General features: G+C 39.0%; 1 protein-coding gene across 3 annotated transcripts; it reads right to left on the reverse strand.

Annotated features, from left to right (window-relative positions):
* Positions 1-6,071: 6,071 nt before the first annotated feature.
* sec11a (SEC11 homolog A, signal peptidase complex subunit) lies at positions 6,072-11,326 on the reverse strand. Of its 3 annotated transcripts, XM_071541226.1 has the most exons (6): positions 11,169-11,326; positions 10,513-10,622; positions 8,148-8,297; positions 7,767-7,886; positions 6,636-6,693; positions 6,072-6,504 (listed from the first exon to the last, which is right to left on the reverse strand). In XM_071541226.1, the coding sequence occupies exons 1-6, from the start codon at positions 11,217-11,219 to the stop codon at positions 6,454-6,456; spliced, it is 540 nt and encodes a 179-aa protein (XP_071397327.1). In that variant the 5' UTR covers positions 11,220-11,326; the 3' UTR covers positions 6,072-6,453. The 3 variants fall into 3 exon arrangements, with proteins under 3 accessions (XP_071397327.1, XP_071397329.1, XP_071397328.1); XM_071541228.1 differs by lacking the exon at positions 8,148-8,297; XM_071541227.1 differs by lacking the exon at positions 7,767-7,886.
* Positions 11,327-18,490: the final 7,164 nt, after the last annotated feature.

The following is an 18,490-nucleotide window of genomic DNA, read 5'->3' on the forward strand; positions in this document are numbered from 1 at the left end:
GAAGTAAGCTGGGACCACTGAGATGATAAATTCAATCTCTCACTCCCCCAGGAGTGAAGCAGCATATGTCATGGCAGATCTGTGCATGCTCACATTGTGTAGAGTTATCACTCATCCCAACAGCTAATACTCAGCAACATGTTTGGATGTACATTTCAAGTCACGGAGGGACAATTATATATCTATCCAATCAACTCATTCAGATGCACACACACACAGTCACACACAGAGGGAGATAATTACTGTAGAAACACATTAAGCTGCACTGTACATTAGATTGATATGTGCAGTTGCCTGACCTTTCAATTTAATTTGTTAAGGACACACAAAATTCATGTGTGAAAGTGAATTGTCCCTCATCATTCAAATACAGACAGGCACATATATGTTGTATATCTGTACTACCAGCATAAATAATCAGTTAAGGCTGAAGCATAATGTCCTTATTTTTGGTTCTTAAAATCATTTTACTGCAGTGAAGGGACCATTTGCACTTTCAACCAAAACAACACTCAAGGAGGTATTTTTTAAGCTTCTCCTCATCCACTCATCCCCTCAAGACTCTCCTCATCAAGAGCACAGCACAGAAGGCACTGAATGCAAGTTAGCCTAGCACAATCAAGCATCCAACACAATGATTTTCAGTGCTTTTTTTCAAGGACCCAAATTTTCTAAATATTTTTGTTGCATGCTATTGTGCAGAACAATTTAACCAATTTTCTGGCCTACTAACCTACTTGGCTACAATGCTCTGCAACTTAAATTTCAGTGACCTAGAGAGGCTTTGGCAAAATAACATAAGCAACAGCTTAGAGTACCAATTTCTCCAGAATGAACCCATTTTAGTCCTCCAGTGACCCACCTTTGGGTCCCTGTGGTTTTGAAAACCTCTGGCCTAAAGGACTTTGTTAGATATGACTTTTTCATTTTGTTGAATTGCAAATTTATTGAGAGCATGTGTTCTGTTTTTTCTGAGTCATCGGCTGAGCCAAGGGTTAAAGCAGCAGAGTTGTGGAGTTACACATGCAGGTAGGCTGTACAGACTATAGCCAGCTTTATACAGAATACAACTCACTACTCAGTTTAAATTGAACATACATGAACAGTCTGTCTCTTCAACTGTGACTACACCAGTGGGTTGACCACTCTGACACAGAATACACACCTTGAAAATGACTTAGCCTACAGCAACAGACGAGGCATTGTGTGAGAGATATTGAAATAGCTGCGTCCGCTTATAATACAATGGATCAGCCCAAGGCAATAAAGCTGAGCCATCTCACATCACGGTTATTGATCGAGGGAAACAAGAGATCATCCTTTCATGCAAAAGCTAAGGGGAGAAAAAAGTAGTAGATCCCAACAGAGAAAATATGAAAGTAAAGTTAGTATTGATTTTATGTCAAAGGAAATATTCATGAAACATGGAAATATTATTTATATAAGCTGCCTACATTTGTATTTATATAAGTGTTATTTTGAACATGATTTTAGAACATGCAAAGAAAATCTTTCTTACTCATGCTGCGAGAAAAATCTCTTGATGTCTGTTACACGAATGGTTATATATGGTAAAAAGGCTGTGAAGGTCAATGTGCTAGGCCTTTATGGAATAAAACTCAAGGAGGCATTGTAAACTCAAAGTAGATTTGCATTAACACTCCTCTAGTACATATATTACAGCCCTTTGTCCAATATAGGCAATAAGGAAAGTTTTCTCGTGTTAATTGCAGCCTCAAGAGACAAGTACAATTACCATCTTTCCAGGCCTTAATGACATGCAAGCGAAGAATGAGTCATACTCATTTCACTACAGGCATGTCTGGTCATTTTGCTATATTCTCAATTCTCACGCATGAATATTTCAGGAACTAGAAAAAAGTCCAGTGGTGTAGCCTTAGTTAAGTGTTGAGTATCATGTGATCCCTTCCTCCTATATATATGTGAATATTAATTAGGATAAGAGTTCATATCAGTTTATCTCAAAACAAATACCAAAAGAGAATATATTTAGCTACAGCAGATCGAGGTCACAACCTTTGCAAATAATTGTTTTATTCAATATAAATAATTTTCATCGACAAGACAATTTAACACATCATCATTGAAATAACAGGAAAACAAACTCCCCACCCAAGTGACAAGTATTGCAGATGATCTGTAAACATGACAGTTACTGTAAATTACAATCATGATAAAGCAGGAGACTGTAGACAATGACGAATTTATTTCTTATTTTGACCAATGAGGCCAGATGACTTCTGGGCGCTCATGCGTGCAGGCTTTCATGGTAAGAGACTTTTTCTTCTTGTGCATCACTTTCTGCTGTTTTGGATGTAGTTTTCTAAAATCTTCATCAACAACCCCGCCTCCTAAAACAGAGAATGCAAAATGAAATACACCATCAATTTCAAAGACATTTTTTCCCCTCCACAAAACGTTTGGTTCTCACCTGATTTTTCGAGCGGCTCTCTTGCGTATCCACCTGGGCTTGCAATGCCACTCGCAAAACCTCTTGGAAAAGGTCCCCGAGCCCGTTCTGCTCCGGAGCCAAGGCAACTTCCAATGCATCAACGCCCTGCCCGTCAGCAGAAGGCAGCATGGGGCTGTCCATCACACTCTTCTTGCCCATAAAATGTCCTTCCAAATCAAAGAAAACGCTTATTAATTCTGACTTCAATTAAGTGTGAGAGGGGATGAAAATCTTTTTAGTGACAAGCATGTGGCACAAGCATCACAACAAGTAAGGAACATGTAATCCTGTAAAAGGAAATCCAACATCAATTAAATGTGACAAATGTATAGGCATCCAATACAGATATGACCAATTGGTCTATAGTGCATATGAGAAGATGATTCTTACCTGTAGCCCAAAGGTTGCCTCTTGGATTCACTTTAATTTTTGCAACTTTATTCCTAAGCTCAGTCAAATCGAAACTCACTGCAGTGGTAAGAGATATGACAGAAAATAAGACAAGGTAAGTAAATAAACCTGACTGGCAAACATTATTCAGTGTAAACCCTCGCATCGCAACACGTAGTGTCGAACTGTCCTCCAGGGCGCAAATTTCCAAGTGTCTCTAGTTGGTTGGGGATTGCTCAGGCGCACCCTGCTTTTATAGGCTGTCCTGGCCGGGGTGGGCTGTTTTTATATGCAGCCTGCAGAGCAATTCAAATGTGAGGTAGTTACTCAACCATGGTTTTCATTCATTTTCAAGCTTTCAGTTGTTTTGGTCGTGCGTCTTTTACGCACGATATGGTTCTTTTGTCACTCGTGGCAGATCTGCGTGTTTGCTGTGTAAACAATCGCCAACCAACGTATCAGCAGCAATATGCTCAAGTGTCCATATCACTACGTATAAAAACAGAATCAACAGTACAGTGGCTTGGGTTGGTTATTTTTTTTTTATTTTAATTTCCCCATTGTGTAAATGAGTTCTCAGGTTGGATATCTGCCATGGGGTTGGGTATCCTACACGAATTACATTTCCCAAAAGAAAATCAGATGCATATTATGGGGGAAGTTGGTCAGGACAAATTTTCATGATTTCAGTTACTGCATTTGACAGGTCTATATATATACTCTCACCATACTGAACCATCATATGCCACAACAGAGGCTACTGAAATCATCAATAAAAGCAAACAAACATTGACATAATGTCTTCTCTTGGGGTTTGTAGAGTGTATATTCTCAAAGGGTTCCCAGTGTGAATTGTGTGGTCTATTATCAGATCTGCACATGCCACAGTTGATACCTAATGCATCCCTCTAGTCTGGAGGAAGTTGAGAGCAACACATCATTTCCTGCCAAGACGCCCCTGAGGCCCTTACTATGAGCAACATGACATTTGGCCAGTTGTGGCACGCTGCTGTGATCACCATCAGCCTTCTGAGGACAGCAGGACCTGCTGATTTCCACTGCTAATTTAGAGCTGATGAGACAGAGCGCCTTTTTTGTCACTTCAGGGTGCTAAAGTTGGAAGTTCAGTGGAGGAGCTGCAGCTAATATCTTGCTCTTTTCACAACCTTTGGCATTCACACACACACACACTTCTGATTTCCGCCGTTCTGTGTAGCTGAATGTCAGGCTAATCAGAATACTGTTGTCTGAGCTACTCTCTCTACTCTCAGCCACTCCTCAGAGATTTGATGAACTGAGACAAGCAGCCACGTTAAATGCAACATGATTTTATAGCGCTGAATTTTCCTTCAAAGGTGTGGAGGATACTCATGATCATGTCCCAGGCGCAAGACAGTTTATTTATAAATAATTTTTTGCATGTTTTAATTCAAAGTATAAAAAAACAGGAAAGCTTTAGAGAGAGGGAGATGAGATGTGACAAACGTCCTGGGCCGAATTCGAACCCAGGACGTCACATTTACATGTTAGGGCCTACACACCTTAGACAAACCCCCAGGGCTTTATCAGATTTGACAGATTGACCCCAGGGACTACTGCCTAGGGCTACTAGTTTTGTTGTTGATTTTATCCATCAGGGGCATGGCAAAATGGCAATCAGCCAACAGTGTACAAACTCATCCTACCACTGTCACAATATCAGGACTGAAGTGGAACTGAAAACCCATTAAGGTTTAAACAGAGGAGATTGCATCCATCATAAAATTCTGATACTGATTTATGAATTTCTTTATCCAGCTGCTTAGTCATGTCTAATCGACTATTATGGACCCATTTTTACCTCTGTGACGTGCATTGTGGCTTTTTTTCATACCATAATACATTTTGTACAGTACATCAGTAATTCACCACTGAAAATAGGCAATATGTAAAAAGCTTGCCTGATATCAGACAGAATTGTCAACTCATTACACTCCATTTCCATCTCCATCTCCATCTTCTTCTACCTTCAGAATCAGTCAACTCAGTGGAGTGGGCGGATTCAAAGCTCTGGACCCAGGCAAGTAAAAAGCAACACTTGACAGGGTACAGGGTCAAGCCCTCTGAGGTCTAAGACTGCTACCGAATGTAATCAATTTCAGTCCAAGGTCAAGTACCTGAACAGGGTGTGAGGTTCCTTTTTGTGTTTTAATTTTGATTAAAGTTGATCCATGCTTGATACATCTGTGATTATATGCCAGTCGCAATTCCCCCTGCAATGTCTAATTTTCATCATGAAGGACCATGCTGGGAAAAACACTTTATGCCCACATTATGTAAATGAAGAGGTGCCTCACAACCAACATAAACTACTCCTTTGAGTTTAAGCATGTGTGCACTCATGAAAAGGGCGCTGCTGGGAACCCGCACACATCCAACCTTGAAGGTCCCCTCCAGTGACCTTCCAAAAAAATGAAAATTTTCAAACAAGCCTTGCAAGCAAATCATTTAATTTAAAAGGAAAAGTGTGAGTAACAACTGATTCTTGGCCATTGGAGCAGTTACAGCTATGCAACCCGACCCTGATTCCCCTGCTGAAGAGCTGAACCTTATTTTGACTGGGACTGACAGTGTTGGGAGATATCATCAGTTTTTGATAGACAGTTTTCAGAGAAGCTTAAAAATATGAATGAGGTGATGATGGTGCCGCCGCTGCAACAGGCCTTTAAAGTATTCCAAAAGCTTTAACATTTAAAAACATGCTGTATGAACTGTACATTCTTCATTTTTTGAGATATTTTTTTTGCTCATCTTTAGAAAACAATAAATTTCATGATATAGTAGAGGATTACTAACAATGTTTGAAATGTTCATCATTTAATTCGATAATTGTTTCGTAAAGAGCACTAGCAATACAAAAACTCATCATCCTCTCAAAGGTCTTTCAAAAAGATTTCCAGAAGATGCATATTGCTTATCACTGGCTAAACCTTAATAAAACAGATGTTGGACAGAAGACGTACCTACTCAATGTCAACAATTATGTAAAATAATGACTTTGAACAACATATACAGATGTAGCCATCATTAACTTTCTGTATTTCCATGTCACTGTTGCTCCACCACCAAGGGGAAATGTTTTTAATTCCAGCACTGTAGGGTAGCTGGCTTCTGCAATGGCTATCACTGTAGAGCCTAGTATTTGAAAGAGTTAAAATAATCCATAATGGAGGGTAACAGATTTCATATTTAATATCACTCATATTCACTTGTCATAAAATACTTCACATCTTTTTCAAAAGACAATGAATTAACAGGAAAGAAACAAGACTTAATGAACCATTAAGAATGTCGTAATCACATTCTGAGGAAAATTACAAATAAAAGATTGACTTCAACTTGAATCTAGCCTAGTTCCCTCACAAAATACTTTTAAAGCTTGGATTTTTCAAATGTAAACACCCTATCCACAGTTCTACAAAAATGCTCAAACAAATGATACAAAAGAGCCAGTTGGGTTTGACAAAGTCTAACTTAATTCTGTTTTCAAAGGCATGACCGAGGTTTCCTGGACGTGGTTGATCCTTCCTGTGTCCTGAAGTTTGGGCATCTCACTCCCGATGGACCAATACAAAGAGACCCAGCAAGAAGAGAACAGCATACTGGGGAAGGAAAACAGGTGAGAATTAAATCATTTCTGAAATCACCCCATGGAAATTAGGTTAAATGAAATTAAGTATGAGAATTAAGGAAAACCTGCGAATTGGGATTTGATCAGTGGCGTCAGACTTACCTTGAATTTGGGGTAGTCGTTCATGAGAATGGTAACGATTCCAATGTATGGCACAAACCTGCAGACGAAAAGAATATTCACTGTCAAAAAGTTTCATTGATGCATAACACAGGTTGGCCTGTAACTGAATACAAATCAGAAAGAAGACACAAAGCTCATTTATTGAAAAGGTTTAAAGAATGCAACCTTTTAGCCACAAAAATAATCTCTGTGACCAACTGGCCCGTCACTGCTGGTTGCAGCATGAGATTTAAGGGGCATCTGAAAATGTCAATGTGGCATTTACTCTATTATCAGAGATGTGATCAGGACATCACAAAAAGCAGAAAACAATGAGGCATAAACAGGACAACAAGAATTCCCTGTTAGAAATTAGGATGAAATGTGTCATAAAACATTGAAATCCTGGAAAAAAAAAAAAGAGGACTCGCATCCTTATGCCATATACATTTACATTACAGTACACTAAAGGGGGGTGAAAAACTGAGGGGGCGACAACTGAGGGGGCTACAACATGAAATTGAAGGTTCGATGCCCTCCATTTCCCTCCCATACAACTGGACAAGCAGAGATCAAATGGAAGTCAGATCATAGCTGCCTTCTCTGCTGGACTTTATAAACTTTAAAAGGTTGCCATTCTGCTCCACTTTTGAGTGGGAAACCTCTAAATCCCTGGAAACTAGGGCTGAGAGATATTGACAGAAAATTGAATTACAATTATTTCACAGAATATTGCCATTGTGAATTAAACTGTGATTCATATCATCACAAGTTTTTGTTGTCATACATTTTTTACAACTTCAAAAACTGTTTAAAGAAAATATGTCAATTGTGCAGGATTTGCTGAGTTTGTGCATGATGAAAGGTTTTCACCAATATTGTACTTGATTCATGGACCAAAGATTACCTGCAGCACTAAAACACCTTGTTTATTAGTCCATTTTGGACCCCCCTCTAATAAGCAATTAATTGCAGCCTCTGCAATTTGGAAATTGCAGAAGTTGATATTGTGATTTCAATTTCTTTTTCAATTAATTGTTCAGCTCTACTGGAAACCCCGTAACTTACGGTTACAGAAGGACAGGCAAAGTTATCTGTGCCATCATGGATATTTGTCAACAAAGGTCTTACCCCCTGGCTCTTCCCACCACATCTTTTTTCTCCAGCCAGTGCTGCCCCTGCTTGTACAGCCCTCTGTCATCCACTGCATTGTTGTCCCCTTTGGTCAAGAACTTAATGTCTCCGTTCTCCCTGTGGACAAAGTATCAGGATAGTTTCAGACCACACTGTGGACCAAGGCTACTTTTTCATTGCATCTATGACTGAATGAGGAATCTTTAGGCGTGTGAAATATCACACAGGCGTATCTGAACATTATTCCAGATGCCTTTTCAAAACAAGCCAATCATACAAACAACATTCTCAGGTTTCATAGACAGGCATGGACCCCGGTGATACAGGATGCACTACAACACCGCAAGCAACACTTCATAACAAAGTGTGCATTCATACTTTTCATGGATCTTTAGTACTCTGTGTACTATTGGGATCTCTCTGCCCTCTATCCTGAAGACGACAATCTCTCCGACTCTGATGGGATCCTCTACCCGGTTGGTCAGAAATAGCAGGTCTCCTCTGTGGAAAGCCGGCTCCATACTCCCACTGAAATGACAAATCATTTTGTAAGAGTAGGTATCATTTTTACAGAATGGTAGATACATATTTTCAAAATTAGAAAATCTTCTATTGTCATCACTTATTACATATAAAAAGAAATGTCCACCCTTGGATACTCTTTTTTTTGTTGTATCCACTTTCCTTCAACCTGCCTCATCTACTTCTACTTCAGTTAGTGATTTCCTACGTTTCCCACAATGTCTTTTGACAAGCCCCAGAGAACAGGCGAGAACGTGACGCATTCAGCTGTGGGTTACATGAACAGAACAAAGTCAGCTTGACACGGAATTAGAGCTGGGCAATATATGGATATAATATCGATATAGTGATATCAGACTAGAGATCCTCTGGGATTTTGGTTATCGTAATATTGTGATATAGCTTAAATGTTGTCTTTCCCTGGTCTTAAAGGCGGCGTTACAGTTACTTTTACAGTTATACAATTTACTTAACTCGTTTGACTGTTCTAACATTGAAATGAACAATGAACGCCTCTACCTGCTTCACCATCATATCCACATTAGCCTACTAATGCTTATTTCTCAAATTGTGTAAATATCTGAAAACACCAATAGGCATCCCCAAAATATCATCACATTATCAATATCAAGGCATTGGGTCAAAGTATTGTGATATTTGATTTTGTCAATATCATCCAGCCCTACACTGAATATTGGATATTGGCTTTTCTGTGGATATATTGTCTGAAATATTGAAACCAGTGGTTGTAAATTGATCTTTCTCTTCCAGTAATCACACATACACTCACTGGCCAAAATAATTGGAACACCAGTTTTCCATAAAACATTAAAGAGCGGTCACATGTTTGTTAAGAAAAACCTGCACCCCCCGTTCTTAATGTGATTATCTACGCTGTTTTGTGACTTTCAATTCATGTGCAACTTTTATATTATGGCTTGTTTTTTGATGAGCATGACAATTAATAATAATTTACTGGTAATCATACTATCAAATAATAATAATTTATGAGTCAATTGCTGATATTTTGCCAATAGTAAGTAAGTAAACTATCCAGCTAATGTAGGACAAAACTAGCAAACACTTTGGTCTCCAGTGACTGGAGTTGTGCAGCGGACCTCTGCTCCATGTGGAGTCCAGTGAGTAAGAAGTGATGAAATGTTTGTGACTCATGACATGTGCAAGTGTTGGATTACGGCCCAATTATCATCACCTTTGTTGTTGTGGTTTAGTTGCTCACTCAACTTCCCCACTGCACACGGGTAAGTGTTAGGAATCCATACTGAGCAGAGGTACAACTCCACTCTTCAAACACCAAAGACTTTCTGTATTAGCTGTGTAATTTGGTGTGATTTGGAAATCACACCATTGTTATCGTTTCACATCAAATTTGTACGTTTGGCTTCTCATAATCATCTGACCATATGAAAACAGCAAAGACATGAATAACAGAATAACAGTATTAGGATATGAATAATATGTTATTTTAACGTTGTAGGCTACTTTACCCTGTATGTAGGAACGCATTGTCAGACTGAGGGCATGGGTGATGCACCCAGCCCATGCCCATTTTTATAGATCACAAAAATACATAGAGGGATTATGGAGGGATAGCGCAAAAACAGGTGACATCTAGAAGACAGGTATATGATAGTTTAAACGTGGTTGGACATTGAATGCAATTGGAGGATAAGAAAATGCATGAGATTGAGTGACTTGGCAGCTTGTCCTATCAGGTGTGTGGTGGGGAAGATTGTAATTCCAATTCTTGAAGCTCTCCGACCAAAACTACATCAGAATAACCTGTTAAGTGCCACCCTGAATATGTTTTATGACCATCTGAGGAAAAATGTGAACCTAAAAACTGTAAAAACACTCTTGTATCTACTCTTGCTGTCTTGTATCTTTTGCATTAAGTCAAACAGTGACATCTCGTATCATATCGGCATTACACTGCATTGCAATACTCAACTGTCTTTGAAGTATGTTGTTTTGTGCTCTGAGAGAAATTCCCATGCGGACCTTACCATCCTGGCAACATTAACAACCACCAGCCCTTAACAACCATGGGAAAATTTACACATTCAAATTCTGACTAGTCCAGTCCAGAATGAAAGGTATTAGCCCCCTGCTACCAGGTTGGTGAATTTGTTACCAATGGTCATGCACCAACATGGCTGGCAACTGTAAAGGTCAGACAGAACAATAATCAAATGCCTACCTGAGAACCACAACGATAGGACTCTCACTGCCAGTGACAACCATTAGTCCTTTCCAGATCATCAGCGCAGAGGACACAATCATACCAAAGTTCAGCACCTGGTAATAGAGCTGCATACAAAAATGCACAGGTTTTAAAAGTCATATTTACTCAATCACCAACAGTCTGCACCCCTTCAAAACCTAGGCTAAGTGTCCATTATGGTTTGCATCAGACTATCTGCAAAACATTTCTTAATTGAAAAGGTAATCTTAATCATAAACTGGCCTAACCAGATCGTCTAGCTCATTAGGCTTCCTCAATCATATGTTTGAGATTAAATTCAATTCATTGTTCATTCATTAGCAAGCACACCAGCTGGAACAAATAGTGCATAAACGAGAGTAGTAGAATTGAGGAAGGTAGCTAGCTATGTTGAAGTCAGATCATTCTTTAAACGAGATAGCCAGCTTTCTTTTAGGTTGCAGTATAAAGCGAGGCTTGTGAAAGGTACGTGTACACAAAAGAGAAGATTGCAGGGAGCTAACAAGTGACAGATAAACTGCAACGTGTTATTGGAGTTAGCTAGCGGTCGTCGGCTAGTTAGTTAGCTCAGGTCCCTAACCATAGAAGGAAGCAATCGCACCATCAGAATAAACTAACGGTTGGGTACATACCTGCCGCTTATTCATGCGACGAACATCGTCAAGAAAATCTAAAGATAACATTGTTGCAAACACTACTATATAGAAAAACACCTAAATCACATGAAAACGTTTAAAGTAGCGAACATATGGATGCACGTCAGGCAGTGAAACTTGCATCCGAATCTTCCGGGTGCGCTCGATCGGAAGTCCCGCCCACTTTCAAACGCTTTGTTGAGGTGTCACTTCTGGATACGGGCGCGCGGAGGAGGGGGTTTCCAATATGTTGCTTGCACTGTTTTGGGGAGTTTGTGTATGCAGCAGGCCTAATCGGTGTTTTACAGTGACTTTAGTGTTTTACAGCTAAGAGGCGTCGTTATGCACGAAGTGGCGTCTATACTCCAGTGTATTAAAAAAAAGAACGCAAATGTTTGATTAAATCCGTTATTTTTAATCGGTAATAAGTAGTCCATAATTATAGTCATTTCGTCATTTATTCTTCCGCCAAGTAATCTAGGTCTTAAACAGTAGCTAAACAACGTGGATCTTAAGCGACACACAAGTAGCGGTGTGAGTGCGACATTTGTTTAGTCCGTTAATATTTAAAGTGACTAGCCAATCAGAACGGACAGAGTCTGTTTTTTTTTGGCCTCAGCAAGTCTTCATATGAAAATCTGCGAAAAAATTGTCACGCTTTGACAATCAAGGCTTAAACCCACTGAGCGATTATGGTAGATGTCAAGGCTAAAATGAGGCTATAGGGTTTAAGTTAAAGTTTAGTAGATATCTACTGCATTACCATGTACATATGGACTCCTCGTGCATATCTTTTATATTTACAACTGTTACAACTGTGCATTGTTTAAATATGTAATAATGTATTTACCGTTTGGTCTAAAACTGGACTATACATGGCCAAAAAAATCCTGGGCCATATTAGAGCTAAAGACGCAACATTGAAATGACGTCTAGTGTTCAGTGGGTATGATCAGTCATACTGTGTTAAATTACAAAGGTGAGTAAACTGTGACTTCCAGGCAGTAGTAAGGCAAACAACCAATATAAAAACAAATCACTATGAATTAATCATTTATGTCATATTAATGTCAGCCTTTAAAGCTGGGTAAACTTTACTCCACAAATAAAAAGGTGTGTAAACTGAGTTTAGGTGGGTTTACTCTCCACTACATCAGTGTTTATGATTAACACTGGACTGTGTCTCATAATCAATATTGTGATAGCCTGCTTCACAAAAAGGAGAAATCTAGGTTGGCAGGTGAGTAGCTTACACCCATAGTGATTATAAACAGTTTTCTTTTTTTCTTTTATCATGTGCCACATCTAATTTCCTGTAGGAAGTGCATTCGACTGAGTAGGTGATAAGATAATTAGTGACCACACACCCTGAAACCCAGCAGAAGTATTTGTTGTTGACTCAGCCTGTGGGGATTATTAGCAACAATCTGTCACACCTGTTTTAGCCATTATTAAAACGTAGGATATCATTTCTGCGAGTTCATATGACTCATACTTAATTGTGTTTGTATTGGTTTTTGTCTGATGTTTCAGAGTTCATGCTCATTTGACAAAATTTTATGAGACTGTGTTGGCTGTGTGGTTTTCTGAATTGTGTTTTGTTTTCCACCTGATACAGTATGTTTGGCTCTCCTGAGAGACAACAGGGACGCACCGATATCACTACTGGTATCAACTATAGTGCCTATACCATAATAAGATAGGGTAGGTGTTTTGGAGAATTTCCCCAACAGTAAAATCTAATACCAAAAAAAAAATCTGACCAATATGTTTGCCTTTTTCAGCAATTAGATTTCTCCATTGAAGAAAAATGGATTATATCTCAATAATTGTTGTCCACTAATTGTCTAGGTTGCTGAGGTAAAACCAATGCTATCAGCGAGTATCAGTGCACTGGACAACACCACTAGCACAGAGCATCAAAAGACTCACTCCACACTCTGCTGAAGACAACGTGAGGTGAGTGGGCATGAGGCTTGGCCTTGGCTGTTATTCCCTGTATCAGTAGAACAAGTAAAATATCTATTGTATACTTTAAGCACTCTTAAAGCAACTCAAAAGGACTGTAGCAATATTTACAGCTTAACCTGAATGTGCACAGAAAGCATTTGAAGACCAATTGAATAGTATTACCAAAACATTATATTCATTTTTGGGTTAAAAATAAATACATAAACATTACCCGAATCTCATTCATTCATTCAATCTGTTGAAGTGAAAATCATTTTGTTAACCATGGAGTTAAGTTACCTCGTATCCTTTACCATAATTTATTTTTATTTGGTGTCATCAATCATTTCACAAGAGTAAATATCACCTTTTCAAATGGTGGATGTCTCCTTTTGAAACACAAGTCTTCATTTACACTTGCAGTCAGTGCTTAATGAATGAATGAATGAAGCACATGTAATGGGATAAAGGGAGCTATCAAGTTCCCACACAGTTCTCTCACTCTGCCCTGGTGTGGGGCGGCTTCCTGACATCATGAAGGTCCAGTCATCTCTTTAACGGCTGGGCAAATTCTCACCTTAAACGAGTCTTAGCATTTGAATAATAGTTTTTATCCATTGATGCATTTCTTTCCTAATGGGAGCATTTTCTTTTAGAAGGACACATTTACGAAGGTAATAGTGCAAAGACAAATGATAGAGTTGTGTTATACAGCTTAATGTTCTCTGTGATGTCAGTGTGTTTTATGGAGTATGATTCATTGTTGTTGGTTTTGTGTTCTAGCTTGAGTCTGCTCTGAGGACAATAATCTATCTATCTATCTACCTACCTACCTACCTACCTACCTACCTACCTACCTACCTACCTATCTATCTATCTATATATTTATTTATTTATTTTTATTTACATGCAAACATACATACATACTCCTCTCAAGTGTTGTCATAATTGAAATGACATATGATGAAGTGATTGCATATTTTAACCCATGACTGAATTTAAAAACAAGAGTCTAACAGCCCCGCGATTTGTGGAAGCGTCTCTGCTGGGAATCAAACTCGGGTCTCCTGCTTGAGAGTCTGCAGTCTAACTCCCTGCGGGCCACATGACCCCTACAGTGGTGAACAGAGCGACCGACCGACTGACAATACCATCCATAGAGCCCCTGGCGCGGAAGTTGCTTTATCCTCGCTTCATAAAGCCATGAAATGTTGAAATGCTAGGCTAATATGACTAGCGATTTTTGTTTTCATTGTAGCTTCAAAACCACCAATCAGAATCCACCTCAACAAATAAAAAAAAGCATAATCCCCGAAAAGCAAAATAGTCAACATTAGAGTTAGACGTAGTTAAAGGCAATCATTTTTCTCTTCTATTCATTTTCACGACTGAAAGGGATCCGGAATCCCTTATTTGGGCTGAAAAATGATGTCACACTTGAGAGGACTGTTATGGACTGCTAATGAGGTTACTTTGTTCAATCATTTGCTTCAAATGTCATGCATAAATTGATAAGATACAACCCAACCAGCTCCAAACTCCAAAATATTATATATAGAAATATTGTTTAAATATTGTTTAAATAATTTCAGAGATTCTAACAAGTGAAGGTCATTTTTACATCCCCAAAGTGCATTAACAGTTTTGATTTTATTCTAGCAGATTTAGCCTTTCATTTCTCCCATGAGAGGGAACCATGGTGCAAGATATGGATCAGAATGCCATTATTTCCTAGTCAGCAAAAGCTGGCTGTGCTGAGGTAGATTAACTCAGCACTGACAGCCAACTTAGCAGTGGCACTGAGACCAGTGGCTGCCTGCGACTTTTGGTGGATTGGAGATAAAACTTTTTTCAAATGCCAACTAGTCTGTGGCATTTAGGAACGTGTGATGCTTTTCATATAATCTGTCTAAATGGTCAGAACTACGCTGGCCCGCCAATTGTAATTGAGATCATGCACAACAATGTGAGGTCAGAATCACAGGCAGCCTGGTGAGGGATTGGTCCTTAGATACCACACTCGCCAGTCTCTGTTCCTGTTTTTTTTTTTTTTTTTTTTTTGTTCATTTGATTTAATGAGGTCTCACCAACAGTACACCTCCATTGTGCCTTTGATGTTGTACAAATATAGGACTTGGCTGAATTTAAGGATATAGTTGTGTTGCCTGGCATAACCTAGTATGTGTAGACCAGTGAATAATTGTGCCCTTTTGTAGTCCTACTGCTAGTTATCTATCAAAATGAAATGTTAGCAATCAACTTCCATCAGCTAGAACAAATCTCTGCTGTCGGTTGAAAACCTCATACCTCCAAAATGTCAACTTTTGCGGAATTAAGAACACAGGCTTGTTTTTAGATTGAACACAATGCATTTTTGAGTTTATCCAGTGGGGTTTTTAAAGGGTTTCATAGACCCCATGTGTCATACAATTTACTCAACCCATAGAGTAACATGCAATCCTTCAATTGCAGTTGGAAAACATGGAAACCACCAAAACTGGAGTTACACGTCACATGACAACAATATCATGTTCGATATGATGTCACAACCTAAGCCTGACTGTATGAGTGCTGCTTAATGTGCTCAGGACCCAAGGCTGTGTGAGTGCCAGGTCTTCACACGAACTCAAATTTATGTCCTATTAAATGAGATGGCAATTATTTAGGCCTAAATGTACTTGCAAAATTTCTCTAGTTAGGCATTTCCGATTCTCTCATTTGCCATGTCTTGTCGTGGGTCTTTATTCTGAGATTACTCTAATTGCGTTGATCCAGTGCTCTTTATTTCATTCCATCAGATCTACTCAGTGCAGCATGAGGAGCTATGCCAATGCACGCTTTTCTCTGTAATTTCCCTGCTTCACTCATTATTTTTTCTGTAATGTCTTGCAGGATTCTGATCAGATTAAGGAGTGTCTCATTTTCTGACGGGGCCCTTTCAGGGGAATGTGATTTACTGTCACTTATACGAACAGACAATGATGGTGACAATGTGGAAGAGATCCTACAAAATGGAGATAATGAGCTTCAAGATTATTTGAATTCATTTCCAAAACACTCTTCATCCATTCTGATTACCTGAAGTTCATAAGTCAATATATCTAAAAATCTATCTAACAGGAGGATCCATTGTACAAATGTGTTATCTTTTGTCACCCAAAGACAATGTCCTGTATCTTTTAAACAGTATCATAATTTGTTTTCATTTTGTGGTATCAATCATTTTGTAAGAGTAGGTGCCACTTTTTTCAAAGGGTGGATATAGGATTTTCAAAAGAAATACCATATTCCCTCCTTGTACATTATTGTGCCAATTTATGGTTGATTATTTAAAGACTAAAGTTAATCAAATTTTCCATGCACCTAATTTTTAATTGGAAAACTCTAAAGTAGCATTAAGCAGCAGGGAGTGACAGAAGCACAATAGAAGCAGGGAAACACGCAATTTAGCCAGTTGCTTCCCAGGTAAACCAAAATGTTCACCTCCAGCTTTATCCTAAGTTTGGTCAATTAAAAACAAGGCATCATTTGATAGTCTGCGTGGACAGAGTTTTGCTTTTCTCACTTTTCACCAATGGTGTGGTGAGTGAAGTAACAGTAGGTGGCAGGAGTGTCATGTTTCATGATAGGCCCGATTTTCCCCAAGTTGTCATCACCTCAGTCACACTAACCGGACATGAAAGGCCCATCCAGTCCCCTACCTCAGCAATCCTATGCAGGCCTGGACTTGAGTCATCATTTGGGATACCTCGCCTGTGGGTATTCCAAACATACACACACGTCTAATGAGCTGCAAGAATAGCCGAGGTGAAGCAGCACCTAGACACACGACAACACAGACTTAGTGGGGAATCTGCTCGATAGGGATGGTGAATCAGACACGAGTGAGATGTCAGTCGGTTTTGATCCATTCACAGCAGTACGGCTCTGTTCTGTTAAGTTCTCAGAGGTTTAGCTTCTCTCTTCCCCACATTAAAGAGAAATTTACACCGAAACAGAATTGAACAGATCGGAAAAACAGTGTGGAATGTCATTATCTGTCATTCTACAAAATGCTGTAAAATGGCCATATTTTTTGAAGTGGACATCATTTGTATACTGTGCAGATGCAGAAAAGAGGAAAAGAGTCACAAACAGTTATGTATTGGAGGCTAACACTGTACAGAAGGCTATAAGATAACACTAAAATTAGATGGTTGACATTGTTGATGCTTTCCACTTAAGCTTTCCGTCTTTAGTATCAAGTGATTTACTGGGCAGCTATCAGATCAAACCTTCAATGAAGCAGCCTCCTCATTTATTTCTGCCCTACTTCCAAGAAGACTATCCACCGTAGATGTGTCACAGATTTTAGTAAAATATATGTCAAGAATATGTCAAAAATGCGGTCTGCCTAATTGAGCCGTCAGCTATCAGACACCAGTCTGTCATCTCTTTCTGCTGGCGACAGCTCCTGACCCTCTCATGCTGCTGGATGACATCAGAAATGACATTAAGTGAGCTTTTTGATAAGTGTGCATTTAGCATTGAGGCGCTGTTCACACCTGTGTGTGAGGCCACCACTTACATAAACGATGACTCACAAATGACTGGAAATCACAAATGATTACCATGATGAAGTTAGCCTTTCTCCCTGTAAACACACTGGTTGCAAGCAACAGGAACCTGAATTGCCGCTGAGTGGTTGTACTATTGAGCAAGTAATGGCTCAAGGAAACAGGCTTTATTTAACACTGACATCTAGTGTACAAACACAGTCTTTTCTCAAGTTAGAGATCCAGAAACTCTTTGTGTCTGACATAAGTGATTGGATCCTGGACAGTGTATTCATTCCAAACTTATAAGTGCTATTCTATCTTCAATTGAAATCAGAATAACAGTGTTGTGAAGTTGTTTGAAAACAAACAATTCAGGATGAGTGTGTGAATATACAATATTTTAGTTATTTTTGTTATCCTTTAATCTCCTTTTTGACCACAAATCTGTGTGTTTGTAATGTGGTATCTATACATTTCAGGTATCCATGTACTTTTGGAATGTCATTCTTTGGATGACAGACTCCAGCCAAGATGGCTGTATTGTGCATGTATGCTCCACCTAGATGTTACCATTACATCTCACAGCTAAATCTGTTGTAAACCTGTGATGTAGCTGCAAATAAAACTTGTAGTAAAATGTTTCTTGTCTGAAATTGTATAATGGTAATGAATAGGTTATTATCAGTGGCTATCTCCAATATAGCAACCCTATTCATAGCCACTGTGATGCTTTATGTCATGACAGTATGTCAGCATGATGATAGACTGCAATGTGGCTGAACCCTCTCAGATAACAGGAGTGACTGAGATAACACTGGGTCATTTTTCTTC

Source organism: Centroberyx affinis, unplaced genomic scaffold (assembly GCF_046629955.1).
Source record: "Centroberyx affinis isolate AG114_WGS23_722 - 3 ecotype Tasmania unplaced genomic scaffold, CSIRO-AGI_Caff_v1 ptg003839l_1, whole genome shotgun sequence".
Classification (NCBI taxonomy): Eukaryota; Metazoa; Chordata; class Actinopteri; order Beryciformes; family Berycidae; genus Centroberyx; species Centroberyx affinis.

Bases quoted from the DNA above. Each gene is read 5' to 3' on its own strand.
- sec11a (XM_071541226.1), bottom strand. From the start codon at position 11,219: ATGTTATCTTTAGATTTTCTTGACGATGTTCGTCGCATGAATAAGCGG. The intron at 7,887-8,147 runs GTATGAATGCAC...CTTTGTCCACAG, and splicing joins GTACTAAAGATCCATGAAAA to GGAGAACGGAGACATTAAGT. The intron at 6,694-7,766 runs GTAAGACCTTTG...TTTCGTCTGCAG, and splicing joins GTGGTGGGAAGAGCCAGGGG to GTTTGTGCCATACATTGGAA.